At 46.5% G+C, this 14,277-nt stretch overlaps 1 protein-coding gene across 5 annotated transcripts in view; it reads right to left on the bottom strand.

The window, feature by feature from the left end:
• Nucleotides 1-13,919, bottom strand: part of ROR1 (receptor tyrosine kinase like orphan receptor 1) — a 401,514-nt gene extending 387,595 nt beyond the window's left edge. For 2 of the 5 annotated variants that reach the window (XM_068540043.1, XM_068540041.1), the window contains exon 1: nucleotides 13,300-13,914. In XM_068540043.1, the coding sequence (XP_068396144.1) occupies nucleotides 13,300-13,390 (91 nt within the window). In that variant the 5' untranslated portion in view covers nucleotides 13,391-13,914. Of the gene's footprint in view, nucleotides 1-13,299 lie in introns of all 5 variants that reach the window. The other 3 variants (XM_068540038.1, XM_068540039.1, XM_068540040.1) reach the window with 3 other exon arrangements.
• Between the last annotated feature and the right edge of the window lie 358 nt (nucleotides 13,920-14,277).

Below are 14,277 nucleotides of genomic sequence, written 5' to 3'. Positions count from 1 at the left end.
CACTGGGGAAGTTACGTAATATCTCTGAGCTTCAGTTTCTCTTGGGAATAAAAGCGTGACCTCCTCTTATAAATACACTTGTATTCAAAACACTATCAGAGGTTGTCTCTGAGGGATAGGATTGTGGCGAATTTTGTTTTTGCATTACATTTCTGATTTTGTTTTTAGTGGACATATATTTTCTCATGAGAAAAAAAGCATTCAAACTGTTTTCTTTTAGGTTAAAAAAAACAATACCACTTCATTTTCTTGTGAGGATTAGCAAGGTATGATGTGTGCACGGTCAGGACACAATAACCTCACCCAAAGCAGAGTCTATGGGCTCTGAGCAGAAATTCTGGGAGAGACGGAGGAGAGATTGGACCCCTGCCACACCTCTCAGTAGTGCCTGCTCTGGATATCAAAGTCATTCTCTCCTACACACCAGCTTCGTTCTGGGGTAGAGACATGGCTGAGGGCATCTCTCAGCTTCCCCACCATAAAGGGGCTACCCCTAAATCCCAGGGATGGACTATGTTTAGCCCGTCATAGTGAGGCTGGTGGGCAGGGGTTAGGATTGGCAGTCTCCCCATAACAAGGCTGGAGTGTGGACAAAAGCAGTTTCTTTTCCCAGTTGACAAAGGGGCAGAAGGAGGAAGTAAGGGGAGAGAAGTTTAATTCAGGGCAATAATTTTGGAAAGACAAAATAATAGGATTCCACCGCAAAATACAGAATGCCTTGCTAGATTTGTTGCCTGTAGTAGATGCTCAGTAAATGATGGTGATTATTATTACACCACTAACATTGAGGTTTGGGCTAAATCAGCATACATGAGTGTGACTTAGGAGGCTTGTGTGGGAATGCTGGCTGAATGTGAGGGCACCAGGGAAAGAAGGGCAGAAGGGTGGACTCCTGAATGTGGGAGCACTGGGGGTTGACGAACAAGATTTCAGGGAGGAGAGACGGACAGGAAAGAGCTTGAGCCAGATGTGTGGAGGGGGGGAGGGAGGGTGCCAAGTACACAGATTCTAGAGGCTGCACGATAGACAAAGGGGCCTAAACAAAGGCCAGAACAGTGAGTTTGAGTCAATGAGTTATTCTCATGCCATATGCGGGTATCAATCTTGTCTCCCTGACAAAAACAGTAAACTTCCTACAGAAGAGAATCTAGCCATGTATTTCTCCTGCATCCACTTTAGTTGCTAAACAAATATTTAACCAAGTGGAATCGCCAGTGCCTTCCTGGGAGTTTACACAGGACATGTCACTCGGCGGGTAAGGAGCTGTGCCTCCCGGGTCCCTTCTTTCCTTCTCTCCTCTACACCAACACTCAGCAGACAGAGCCACTGGCCTGTGGATTTGATTCCGTGAGTCTGAGGGAAGCCACCTTCACCAGCATCCTGGACTAGTCAAGAAACTTTCTAAACCTGAGCCCTGAGGCTGAGAGGTAGGAGGGTTATTTATAAAACGTTTTGACCAACGTATATATAGTTTTAATCCCAACACATCCATAAAATCTGACAATTACTCCTTTAAGAAAAAATCAAGTTGCAGCCGGTGTAAGGGAGCAATGCATTACTTTCATCCTGGGGAGGGAAAACAATCAGTGCTGGAAGTGCTGGACTCTCTCTGCCCCTTGACTTAACTACTCCTTGCAAGGCACAGTCGGATACGGTGACTTGCTGACAGCTGGTAGAACAAACTGGGCATGCTCAGCTCAGATCCTCCCTTGCTCACTGGGGAGGAGAGATTACCTTTACCAGGTGGCCCCTGGGAGGCCTCCATTGCAGGTTCTGACCCTCTGAAGACTATCTGGCCACAAGCAAAGCACTTGATTCCTTGGCTTAGGGACACCAGATGTGAGTGGGCAGAGCGTGCTATGAGCAGCATAGAGAAAGAGAAGGTAACTCACCAGTAGATTAAGAACATCGTCAAAAATTGTTGCTGCTTGTTGTCAGCAGTCTACACAGCTAATCTCAAATAGGCAATATTTTGCGACTGAAAGTTCCTATACGACACGCGGCAATTCTCTGAAGGAAGGAGGTAAATAGCCACCACGGAACTAAGCGCTACTATCTTAAGGCACGTCTTTCAGGGGAGTCCATATGGAGAAGCGCTAACTTTCATCCCACTGAACATTCAGGTAGGGAAAAGGAAAACAACAAATCCTCTGCAGGGAATGTGAAAATTATGTAAAAACTATGACATACCAGATCGGAGTGAAATCCAAGAGGTGAGGATATAATCTCTCTCGTGGCGAAAAAGTGAAATAAGTTGCTTTGATGGATGCCTAACCCCATCAGGAAATGGTGTCAATTTCCCTGGAAGAATGGATAGGAGCTGTCCAGGAAATCTAGGGCTTCAGGCAGCAGGATCTGTTCTTACCTTACGATGTTCAACCTTCACAAAGCTTAAGAAAGGTCCCCATCCTGGAGAAATATTAATATAATTATAACCTAGAAGTTCTAGGTGCTAGGAAGTTCTGCCCCAGGGATGATTATATTATAAAAGAAAGGTTCTGAGGTTTAGAAATTTTGCTCCATCATGTCCTGGGAAAATCTCAACGGAGGCAGTGCACTCTTGCTGCTCTCCATTTAATTCACAGGAGTAGCTGCAAGCACATACTGAACACCACCCAGGCACTGTACGCGCACTCCCCATGGTCCTCCCCGCTCTGTGCAGGTGGGCACCGTTATGCTTCCTGTTTTACAGGTGAGGAAGGTGAGTCTCAGGGAGGTCAAGTCATTTGCTGACCTGGCCAGAAACGGTGAGCCCAGGTTCACAGCAAGAACTTCTGATGCCAAAGCCCTTCTATTACTGGCTCCACTGCATGCTGCAATCATCAACCACTTAGGAAACTCCTTGTTTTTAACTAACTTCTCTCAGTCTATTTGCAAGTGAACTTTCTTAGATTACAGGAACCTTAGCTCCAGGTTCCACCTACAAATGCCTCACAACTATTTCCAAAAACCATAGCTGATTTGAGGAGAATCAGGCAAATTCATTTACTGGTAAAACTGCAGTGACAAGACATAGAGTCACAAATTCCAGTTTCTTAATTTTTTTTTGGCCACGCAGCTTGCAGGTTCCCTGCCCAGGGATCAAACTCGCACCCTTGGTAGTGAAAGCGCAGAGTCCTAATCACTGGACCATCAGGGAATTCCCCCAGTTGCTTAGAGCAGAAACACTAAAGGCCTGAACTCAAAGAGGCTGGGTTTCAGACAGGCTCTACCAGTTGTAGTGACTTTAGGTGAACTGCCAACCTCACAGGCCTAATTTTAAAAGGGAGAGAGAAAAAAAGAGAAAGAAAGCAATTCTATTTCATTGGATTATTTGAAAAATTAATGGTAATATACATGAAATAATTTTGTAAGCTGCAAAGCCCTGTACAAATGGAGGCTTCAATTATTATTATTTTGACTCAGCTATTTGACTGGGATCTTACAGAGAATCTGAATCATCAGATAGCGTTTTTTTTTTTTTAATGAGATGTAAAATAGCCTAATGATCAAGGACAAAGCCCCGGACTCGGGACAACTAGGTTCAAATCCTGGCTCTTCCACTTAACTTGCTGTTTGATACTGATCAAGTTACCTACCTTCTCTGTACCTCAGTTTTCTTATCTGGAAAATGGAGCTAATAATTAGTGCCTACCTCATAGGGTTTCCCCGAAGACAATTCAAGTTAAAATAATTAAAGAACTTAAAATATTTCTTGGCACACAGGATTCTTTTTTTTTTTTTTTTTGATATTTATTTATTTGGTTGTGTGGGATCTTAGTTGTGGCAGGCAGGCTCCTTAGTTGTGGCATGCAAACTCTTTGTTGAGGCATGCATGTGGCATCTAGTTCCCTGACCAGAGATCAAACCCGGGGCCCCCTTCATTGGGAGCATGGGGTCTTACCCACTGTGCCACCAGGGAAGTCCAACACACAGGATTCTTGATGTGTATTACTCAACTATTATTATGTTCATCATGCAGGCAAAAGGAGGACTGGGATTTAGTAACCTTCGCTACAAAACAAAACTGCTGCAGCAGAGGGAATAAGATACATGATACCTTTGACAAGCAGCCCTGAAATGTACTGGATTTTTAATTCTCTGGGATGCTCTTTTGGAGAGAAAAATAAGTTATCAGGCTTCCAGTAAAATCCTGCTTCTTCCTCCCTTCCCCCGCTCCTTTCATACCCAAAAAAAACCATGAAGGCACCACTCAAAGCCCTCTTTCCTCTTCATTACTCTCCCATCCCCAAAGATCAGCTTCATCCCAGGGTGAAGGCCCAGTTGAAGAAGCCTGGACAGCCTGGGCAAGTCCCTGGAGACCAGGGCAGGGGCAGAATGTCCAGCTCCTCTCCTCTCTCCATCTCAATCCTTCCCATCTTTTCCGGCTTGTATCGTATCCCACTTCCTCCAGAAAGACTGCTCGCTTCTAGGCATTCTGCATCTGTAATGGCCAACTCTGCACTCTCTGGCTGCAAAGTTATTTCACAAGTGTCTATTTTATTGCCCCTAAAAGGTAAACTCCACAAGGGCTAGTCATAGTTCTTCTAGAATCCCCACAGCTGACCACAGTGCTACAGACACTGCTTGTGTGCCATAAATAATTGGGGAAGGGCTTGAATTCACTGGAAGGAGCCCAGACTCCCTGCAAAGTGGTCAGATGCAAACTAGGTCTGAGCCTCTACTCCTCCTCCCAAGCCCACGGCAGATGCTGCTATCAGATCACAGCCTTCCCTCCCAGAGACCCTGGAAGAAACCTCAGAATCCTTTTCAACACTGCACCACAAGCAGCCAATACAAATTGACTGGAAAGATGAACCCCTTTTGCCATTTCTGCTTCCTAGGCACTTCGTTAACTGAGTCTCTATAGCACTGGGACTTTACCACTATTATCATAACTACCACACTCTGCTGTACAGAGCTGTTGACTTGTCTGCCTCCAGTAAAACAGTGACTTTCAAACTTCTGATCATGAGAGCTCAATAAGAACCCAAATCAGCACATACCAAACTGAAGCTAAAGTTTCCCAAAATACTCACCTGATTAATGTAATGCACTCTGATATTTCCTATTATAGTCTACCTAAAAATAGTGATTCAGACCCACAAAATTCACCTCATGGTGCACTATGGTTTACAACTATATGATAGATAGATAGATAGATAGATAGATAGATAGATAGATAGATAGATAGATAGATATAAAATGTCAGTTATATAAATAATGTTAAGATAACATTAGCAGGTGTAACTGATAAGCCCTGAAATCTCAGCCTTCACAATAGAAGTTCATTTCTTACTCACATAAAACCTAAACAAGTGTGGGCTGGCAGGTGGCTTCCACCGGGCAGTCATTAAGGGTGGGTTCCAAGCTGTTTCCATTTTGTGGTATTGTCAACACATGACTTCTAGAGTTCCCATATACAGGATCATAGCAATCCTGCCTGGGAAGTTTTTTTATGGATCAGGTGTACAGGTGACACTCATTGCTTTCAACCTCATTCCACCGGCTAATATTTAGTTACATGGCCTCAGTTTAACTGCAAGGGGCCTGGGAAATGTAGTCTAGCCATGTGCCCAGGAAAAGATGAAACAGATCTGATGATCAGCTAGCAATCTCTGCCACAGACCTGCCATTTGAAAAACCCTCCAAGGGAAGGACCTAGCCTTAATCACCTTGATGTCTCTAGTGACTAGGAAAATATTTGGCTCAGAGTAAGTGCATAGAAAAATGTATGATCAGAGAATGAATGGGGAACATGGAAGGTTCTGGCTGGAGTGCCAGAAGTGTTACGGTTTATGATTAGGCTTCATGATTCTCTCCAAACTCACGCCTGTGCAAATCCCACCCCCCAACCCTGCCCAAAGCAGAGCTGAATCCAAAAATCTGCATTAGGGCAGGTGGGGAAGATACCAGACAGAGAAACTGTGTTCCCTTCTATTTGGGGGCTGCACAGCCACTTACTCTTCCCACAAACCACACGCCTGTTGAAAAGGAGCACATCAGAACAATTCAGAGCACACGGGCTTTCGAGGCAGATACAGCCTGACCAGGCCTCTCTCTGGCTACAGAACTACAGCTGAGCACTCGGGACGCGAGCATCTTCCATGCATTATATCTCACTGCGCCCTCACAATAAGCCACTGAAGGGCACGGAGTTCTCCGTCTGACCCTCCAATTCCCTGAGTGAGAATTAATGTCTTCTACCCCTGTGTTCCCAAAGTCCTTTTTTCACGACCCTTCCCTATAATTCACTTATGGGAGAGCCAGTTGGCATGTGGAGGTACATATCTGTTCATCTTGCCTCCCCAATTACACTTCAAGGACAGTGGAAATAGCATACACTTGAGAGTCCAAATACCTAGGTTCAAATGCCAAACCCAACTTAATAGTTTTGTGAGGTTGGCTAAGATGCTTACCTCAATACTTGAGCCTCGATTTCCTTATCTGACAAATGGGGTCAGAAGTCCAACCTCAAGGGGATGCTGGGACATATAAACCTAATACCTATAAAGAACTATGCCTGGCACATAGTAGGTTCTTTAAAAAGTAAGAATATCCCTCCTCCATCTCTCCTTGAGGGCAGTGATAATGTTTTACTCCTGGGCACTAACACCATATCTTGCATATAATAAATATAAAAAACAAATGTTAGTTGAAATGCATTAAATGACAAGCTTTACTGTTGAAAAATAAAAACACAAACCCGGTCTTGGTCTTTAGACTGGGTTCGTTTTTATCTCCCCTCCCCCTTCCCACACACTTCTTTACTCTTCTCTCTCTGGGTAACGTGAACTTTTTTTTTTTTGTACTCAGAAATTTTAAATGGCTAACAGAGCACCTCAGGATTCTTTCCTCCGGCCATTATCCTTCTCTTTCAAGTTGTGCTCAGCAAGATTATTTGGATATTGGAGCTAAAAACGGTCAGATTACAAGTGGAGGTCCCTGAAATGTAACATTCCCCATTGCAGGATTCTGGAATTACACCAAGCACCAGGGAGGGGTTGCTCTTCCCCAAAGAGCTCACTGGTCTGAAAAAAGCCTTTGTTTTAAGGCTTTGCAAAACTGCCCTGTGGAATCTTCTCCAGTCCAAGTCCCCAGCACTAGCCTGGGACTGCTCACATCTAGGGTATCTACATGCTCCCTGTAAAAAGGAACACTCAAGAGTCCTACCATCTTGAAAAAATTGCCGCTCTCTGAGTCTTGGTTTGTATCTCACAGCACAATGCTCATTGTTTTGGAACCACTTGTTCTGATTTCTCCAGCAAACCCTGCTGATGATAGCAGCTACTAGTTCTGTGGTGCTGTGTTAGGTGCTTTACGTCAATTATCTCCTCTCATTCTCACAAAAACCCTGTGAGTCAGATATTACTGTTATTCCCATTTTGCAGAGAAGGAAACTGAGGCTGAAACTGAAGGTCAAAGAACTTTGTCTAAGGTCACACAGCCAGCAAGCAGCAAAGCCCCAATTCAAACTCTAGTCTATCAGGTTCAAATCCCATTCCATTTCTGTTACTCCATACCGCCTCTTTAAACGGCTATAAAAGAAGGTCCTTTCTGTACAGAAATACTTGAGAAAATAAACAGTTTGGACTGGTTGATCTTTAGGTCCCTTCCCCTTCTTAAAAAAAAAAATCTATGGTTCTATGAGAGAAGAAAAAAAAAAAAAGGAAATGTAAGCAGGCCAAACATTATGAGGGTTGGCTTATCAGTATTTAATAACAGCTTTTGGATCAAAACTCTACAGAACCTTATTTATGGACAGACAGTGACTGTTAAGCAGAACCTTTTTATACAACCTTTTCATCTGAGGATATTGTAGCCTTCTACTGCCTTTCTATTAGTGAGAGATGGGGTGTGAAATTTGCTGGCCCTGCCAACATTATCCCATTAAATTATCTGCCTTCTTTCAATGTAATTCACTCAGGGGCAGCAGTTTGAGACTCAGGCCCTGTGGCTGTTCATGCCTGGGCGTTCTGAGGGGGGGAGGTGTGAAGGAAAAAGTTCAGGTGGTGGTAGCATCCCAATGACATAACATCAATCCACGTTTCACTGCCTTACCAAAATAAAGTGGATGCCACAATTATCCCATTCCTAAACAAACTGAAAACCCCAACCGAGCTTACTGCAACAAAGAGAGAGCCTTTTTACTGCTGTTTATTTTTATTTTGTATTCGTTAGCTTTTTAGATATTCCTGGCATGCAAGTCAGGCTCCGTGTAACAAGCAGCTGCATTTAGTTAAGGATCTCGAAGAGCTCCCCCAACCCAAAGCCCCCACCCCATCATCCCCCGCTTCAACTCCAGAGAACTTTCTCAGAATCACAGAAGACTATTCCTTTCTGTCTGTCTACAGAACAGACCCTCCTGACACACCTTGGGGATTAGGTAAGGCCAAGCTGAGGCTCTTCTGTTTGAGAAAGAGTCCTCGGAGACTTGAGTGTTTCCCAGATGGGGCTGGATTTGCGAGGGTCTGATCCACATCAGGAACTTGGAGTTGGCAAGCCAGCTCTCCCACTAGAGAACACTCTAATAAATCACCCCTTTTCAGCCTACACCCCAAGTTGTACACCAAGATGCAAATACAGAGGCACTTCATCAAAATACATCTCATCGCTGGTTGGAAGGAATTGCCAGACACACTCTTCAAACCGCATCCAAGGTGCAGTTCATTACAGCAATATAATTCCTCCTGATCAGAGGTGCAGACCATAGGGGCCATTCCGGTCTATCTCTGAGTTACAGCAGGTCTTGCTCAGGCAACTCCAGCACAGGAAGGAAAACTGCAATTGGCTGTCTCCAATCATTTCTTATAACCCCTAGATATGGCTAAGAGAACATCCCTTTGCTGCTCTTAGAAAACCTGGGGAAAAGGCACCTTTGGCTCCTACATAATATAAAAATAGTGTAAATTTTAAGACTTAAACCAGGAGAGGCTGTCTAGGGCAGCAGTTAGATAAGAGCATGAACTCTTAGCCTCTGTAAGGCCAGCAATGCCATTTCCTAGCCATGTGACCTTGAGAAAGTAATTTAACCTCTCTGCCTAAATCAAAATGAGCTAATTATGCCGCCTCCCTCATAGGGTTGTTGTGAGGATTCAGTGAGTTAATACTTGCAAAATGCTTAGAACGGTGACTGGCCTATTGTAAGGATTATGCAAGTGTCTGTTAAATAAATTGTGCAAACACCGGCATCTCAGAATGCTTGGGTTCAGGGAAATACATTCCTGGTAGAGGTCAAAGGATTTGACACCATTCTTCAGCTTCTCTCAGGCCCAATAACAGCCGGCCTGGTGGGAGAGAAAGCAGAAAGTGAGGAGAGATAGAGGCCCCATGGATTGTGCAGATCTGGGCTAAGGCCCAGGACCCCCCCACCAACCCTCAACCTTTTGCAACCTACCCAGGAAGGCAACTCATTGACCCAAGCACCAAACACTCCAAATCAATGGTTCCTATTTTGGGGGGATTGCAGTTTCCTTAAAAAATCAGATTATAGCTAGAAACATACAACCACAAAAATGCACATTAAATTTTGTGTATTATTTCTGGGGGTTTGCCTAGCCTTAATTTCAGGTACCCCAAGTTAAGACCCTCTAGGCTGGGTGCTCTTCTCCAGTACTTGCCATACATAGTTTCATTTAGATCTCATAACACTCAGGTAAGGCTGAGAAAAACTGATCACCATACCCAGTATGTGTCAGAGAAAAGATTCAAACCCATGTCTGTTAACTCCAACACCTGTGCTCATAACCATTAAGCTCTACTGTTCAGTTCTACTATACTCCCTTCATACTAGAAGATGAGACAAGGAAAAATCCTTGAAAATACGCCATGTTGAGTTTTTAACTAGGAAAAGCAAATAACACAACAATTTTACATACAACCAAAAAAGTTATTCTCCATACATTCAACAAAAATCTATGGCCCACTTACTATATACGTGTATAAACATATGCCATTTATATAGATATATATGTACATTATATATATATATATATATATATATATATATATAGTCTACAGAGCATTCCTTTCTCCATAGGATGCTGGGTAAAATTTTCAAAAATATTTGAAATGGGGTATGTGGTACCACCAAACCACAGCCAAATTGAACACTAATGAATGCAAGTAACACACCATTTAGAAACTTTCACGTCTCATTTGAGGCCTATGCTCACCATGCAAGAGATGGAGAGAGGAAAATACAGACCAAAGTTAAGTTTGTAAAAGGACTCCTAACTAAATACCAGAAAGATAATCCCAGGTATCAGAACAGCAATACAGCCATCAGGTATACTGAATCAATATTAAAAATTAAATATTCCCAACACACTGCCAGAGGCAGTTGGACCACACCCCTTGTCAATTAGGCCTCTGTGTGGCTCCCCAGGTAGGATTTTCAGGTGTCTCTAATAAAGATGCGGCTTGATGACTTGGTCTCCAGTGTTTTCACCAGGAAAGCTAACAGTCCTATTGCCCTCAAGAGATTCTGATTCTAGAAGCCAAAAGGACAGGCACCTATTAAAACATCATTGGAAAGTTTACAAAACGACAGCAAACAGTAGCAGGCCACCCCCCTCTGACTCCAAGCAGCCAAACCACAGAATCTACAGGATTCTGAGAGGCCTAGGTGGGTTCTAAAGGCCCTGAGCTCTGGGTACAGTTATCACGGCTTCAGCTTCTTAGAGAGGTTTAGCTCCGGGTTGGTAAAAGGAAGATGGGGAGAAAACAATGAACAAACCAGAAAAAGCAAATGTAAAGGTTTGCTCCTCCTGGCTAACAAAATAGAGAAATGATGGGAGAAATGCTGAGCACTTTTAAAATAAATAAATAAATGAAACATATCTCCCCTTAGGCTGATTTCCTGAACCTCTGGCTAAGTTACCTTAAGAATCTTGGGGCTTCCCTGGTGGTGCAGTGGTTGAGAGTCTGCCTGCCAATGCAGGGGACACGGGTTCGAGCCCTGGTCTGGGAAGATCCCACATGCCGCGGAGCAACTAGGCCCGTGAGCCACAACTACTGAGCCTGCGCGTCTGGAGCCTGTGCTCCGCAACAAGAGGCCACGATAGTGAGAGGCCCACGCACCGCGATGAAGAGTGGCCCCCACTTGCCGCAACTAGAGAAAGCCCTAGCACAGAAACTAAGACCCAACATAACAATCAATCAATCAATAAATCTTTAAAAAAAAAAAAAAAAAGAATCTTGGATCAGACAAGAAAGTAAATCTGAGTTCCACTAGAAGATTTCTCCCCAGAGAAAATATCAAGCACTCACAGAAATGGAAAGGGATTTATTAGACAATAAATAAGACAGTAATCACTGATTTTAGCTCAATACTGACGAGTTCAGAATAGGCAATACTCTTTCTTTAAAAAAAAAATTTCATGGGAGAAAAAGAAACAATTCTAATTCATACGCATGGAGGTCTCACAGAAATGGGACCTAAGAAGTGGCCAAAGCTGGCAGCTTTTATACTTTTTAGACAAAGAAACAATAAATTTGTGAGGAATTTTTTTTAAGGTTTTTAAGCCTGTAGACAATTAAACAAGACAGAATTTGGGTGACTGCTGATAACAAAATTGTCTTACACTCAGCAAAATCATTGCCTGTACATTTATTTAAAGGCAGATAACCAAGGAAAGGTGCACTGTACCCTCCCTCCCCCCTTCCTCCCCTTCCCCATGATCTAAAAGCAACCACCGTTGAAAGCTTATGTAGAAGTAGAGTGAACAGAGGATATAACCGAAGTAATCAAGGCCCCACGCTAGGAGCCTTCCTTGCCTTAGCTAGAATCACCCTGGTTATCTCCACCTCAATTCACTGGGCAACCTGACATCAGAAGGATGTTTACAATGTTTTAGGCAGCATGGCCCCTTCTTTACTTTTCACCCAGGTGTGTGGCATGGAACCAGATGTTTGGCATCAACGAAGCAAACATCCATGTGACCAAGCTGTTTACATTTCATTAGGATTTTTCATCAAGAAGGTGCACTCCCTGCTGATGTACATCTTAATTACAATTAGGAGCTGTATTTACCCCGAGGAGCCTCCAGATTAGCCCAACCACACTACAGGATCAATTTCAGAATCATCCTCGGAAAATGTGGTTCCCACTTCCCCAAAGTCATCTCTAAGAAATCAAAATTCACCCACAACTTCCTCGCAGAGTGTGTTTTCTACTACAAAAAATATTAGTTAGATTTTAGTCGAAACTAATTCTGCAGTCATAGGTCATGGAGCGAATAGATCTTTTCCCCTCAACTGCTAAATAGCGCAGAGCCTTTTCTCCCTAAAGCACCGCGTTAACTTAAAAATGAAAGATGCATGATAAAAGAGCATGGGTTGGGGCTGCGAGTGGGGGAGGGAAGAATCCAGGGGCTCCAGCACCCCCTCAAGGGATGCATGTTAAAAGTGAGGCCCAAGACCCTGGAGACTTTAATCAACTTTCCCCCTCCAACCTCCAAAGAATGAATCGGCTGTCTCCACAGGCGCAGCCGGGCTCTTCCCTCTCATTGTGTACCGGCTTAGACGCAGCAAGGATCCCAGCTTCCTGCAGCGAGCTAAGACGCTCTGGCTTTCGGTGAAGTCTTTCTCTAACTGTTGCGATTGTCTTTGGAGATTACCAAAATCAAGTATGCATTAGCTGTCTTTTCCCCCCTTGTTTGTAACACACACACACACACGCACGCACACACACACGCACTCTGGAACAGCAGGCCTCCTCTGACAGCACATTTTGCACAAAGTGGCGGCGGCGGCAGCGCACACGTTGTGGCCTCCATCGTGACCCTCCAGAAGGCCGGCGAGCCGGGGATGGTGGAGATGCGAGGCCGCCCGAGCCCCAGGAGGAAAGGGCTTTTGTTTGGGTCGGTCTACGGACAGCCTGGGCTCTCGCAGGCACCCCTGAAAATACAAACTCCCTTCTGGACCACGCTCTCCAAGGCGTCTGCGATTTAGGAGCAGGATGGACTTGCCTGAACACCGGTTGGAGTGCGTAAGGGGTCCAGCGAGAGATGGGGGGACGAAAAGCATCCCATCGCCCCACGACCCCCAACCCCTCCACGCTTCCTGTCAGCGCTGACAACTGCGGCTGGGCGCCGAGGAAGAAGTCCCCGGGCGCACCCCCGGCCCACAGCGGGGCTCCCGGATGAATCCCCTCGCCTGCCTCCCCGGCGCCTGGAGTCGCGCTGGCAAGACCTCCGACGGGGCGCCGGCCACCCCCCGAGGCGGGCGCGACGCTTCCTGTCTGCCCAGCGCCGGGCGGGCCGGCGGGAGGGTGGCCGGGGCCGGGCGGGCCCGCGAGCCGGCCGATGCTCCTCTTACCTTGGGCAGCGGCCCCACGCGCCGCCAGCAGCAGCGCGGCCAGAAGCGCCAGGAGCGGCGGGCGCGCCCCGCGGCGGCGCGGCCGGTGCATTCCTCCTCTCGCGGCGGCGGCGGCGGCGGCGGCGGCGGCTCCCAGGCCGCGCGCAGAACATCCACGGGCTCTGCCCGGGGTCCCGGCCACCTCGTCCCGGCCGCTCTCCCCACAGGATGCCGGGGGCGTCTGAGAAGTTCTTTGTCTCTCTAACCTGCTCCTTCGCCTCCGCCCGGCCGCTCAGGACCCCGCAAACGCGGTCCCTCCCCAGCCCTCTGGCTGCAGCCTCGCCGCGTCCGGACGGTCAGTTCAGTCCCGGGCTCTCGGGGTCGCACTCGCGGACTGCGAGTCTCGCCGGCTCGGGCTCTGAGAAGAGCGCGCCCTGCGCCCGGCGGCTGCCGTCCCGGGGCTCCCTCCGTGGCGGCCGCGGCAGCTCCTCCTGCTCTGCGCGCTCGCTCTCTTGCTCTCAGCCTCCCTCAACTTGTCACTTTCCACCAACTCTCCAGCCCAGCGCCCGGGCCCCGACCAATGGCAGAGGCGGGCCCAGGCCGGCGACCCAGCGCCCTCTGCTGCTGCCTCTCAACACCCGCACCCTCCCAGACGTCCCAAAAGTCGTTGCTCGCGCGCCTCCCCTGCCCCACGACACCTCAAACCTGCAGCGGGACTTGAGCCCAGCGGGCCCTTGGGGCCATTTGACAGAAAGGGAAACCGAGGCTCAAGGAGGCTTGTTCGGCTTCGCAAACCGGTTCGTGGCTGAATGACTTAGGAGACCCAGATTCTAGCGGCCTCAGCTCTGCCACTGTTAGCTGTGTGACCCCGGGTAATGGAACGTTTAGTGATATCATGCAATTTCCCTTCGGAGTTTCTCTTTGACGCAAGTGATTTGTGTTTTCCCATTTTGTCTTCAATTTCTAGTTTCACGGCCTTGAAATCAATGTCATCTGTAC

This window comes from Eschrichtius robustus, chromosome 3 (assembly GCF_028021215.1).
Source record: "Eschrichtius robustus isolate mEscRob2 chromosome 3, mEscRob2.pri, whole genome shotgun sequence".
Lineage (NCBI taxonomy): Eukaryota > Metazoa > Chordata > Mammalia > Artiodactyla > Eschrichtiidae > Eschrichtius > Eschrichtius robustus.
This window is presented reverse-complemented; position numbering and strand designations above follow the sequence as displayed.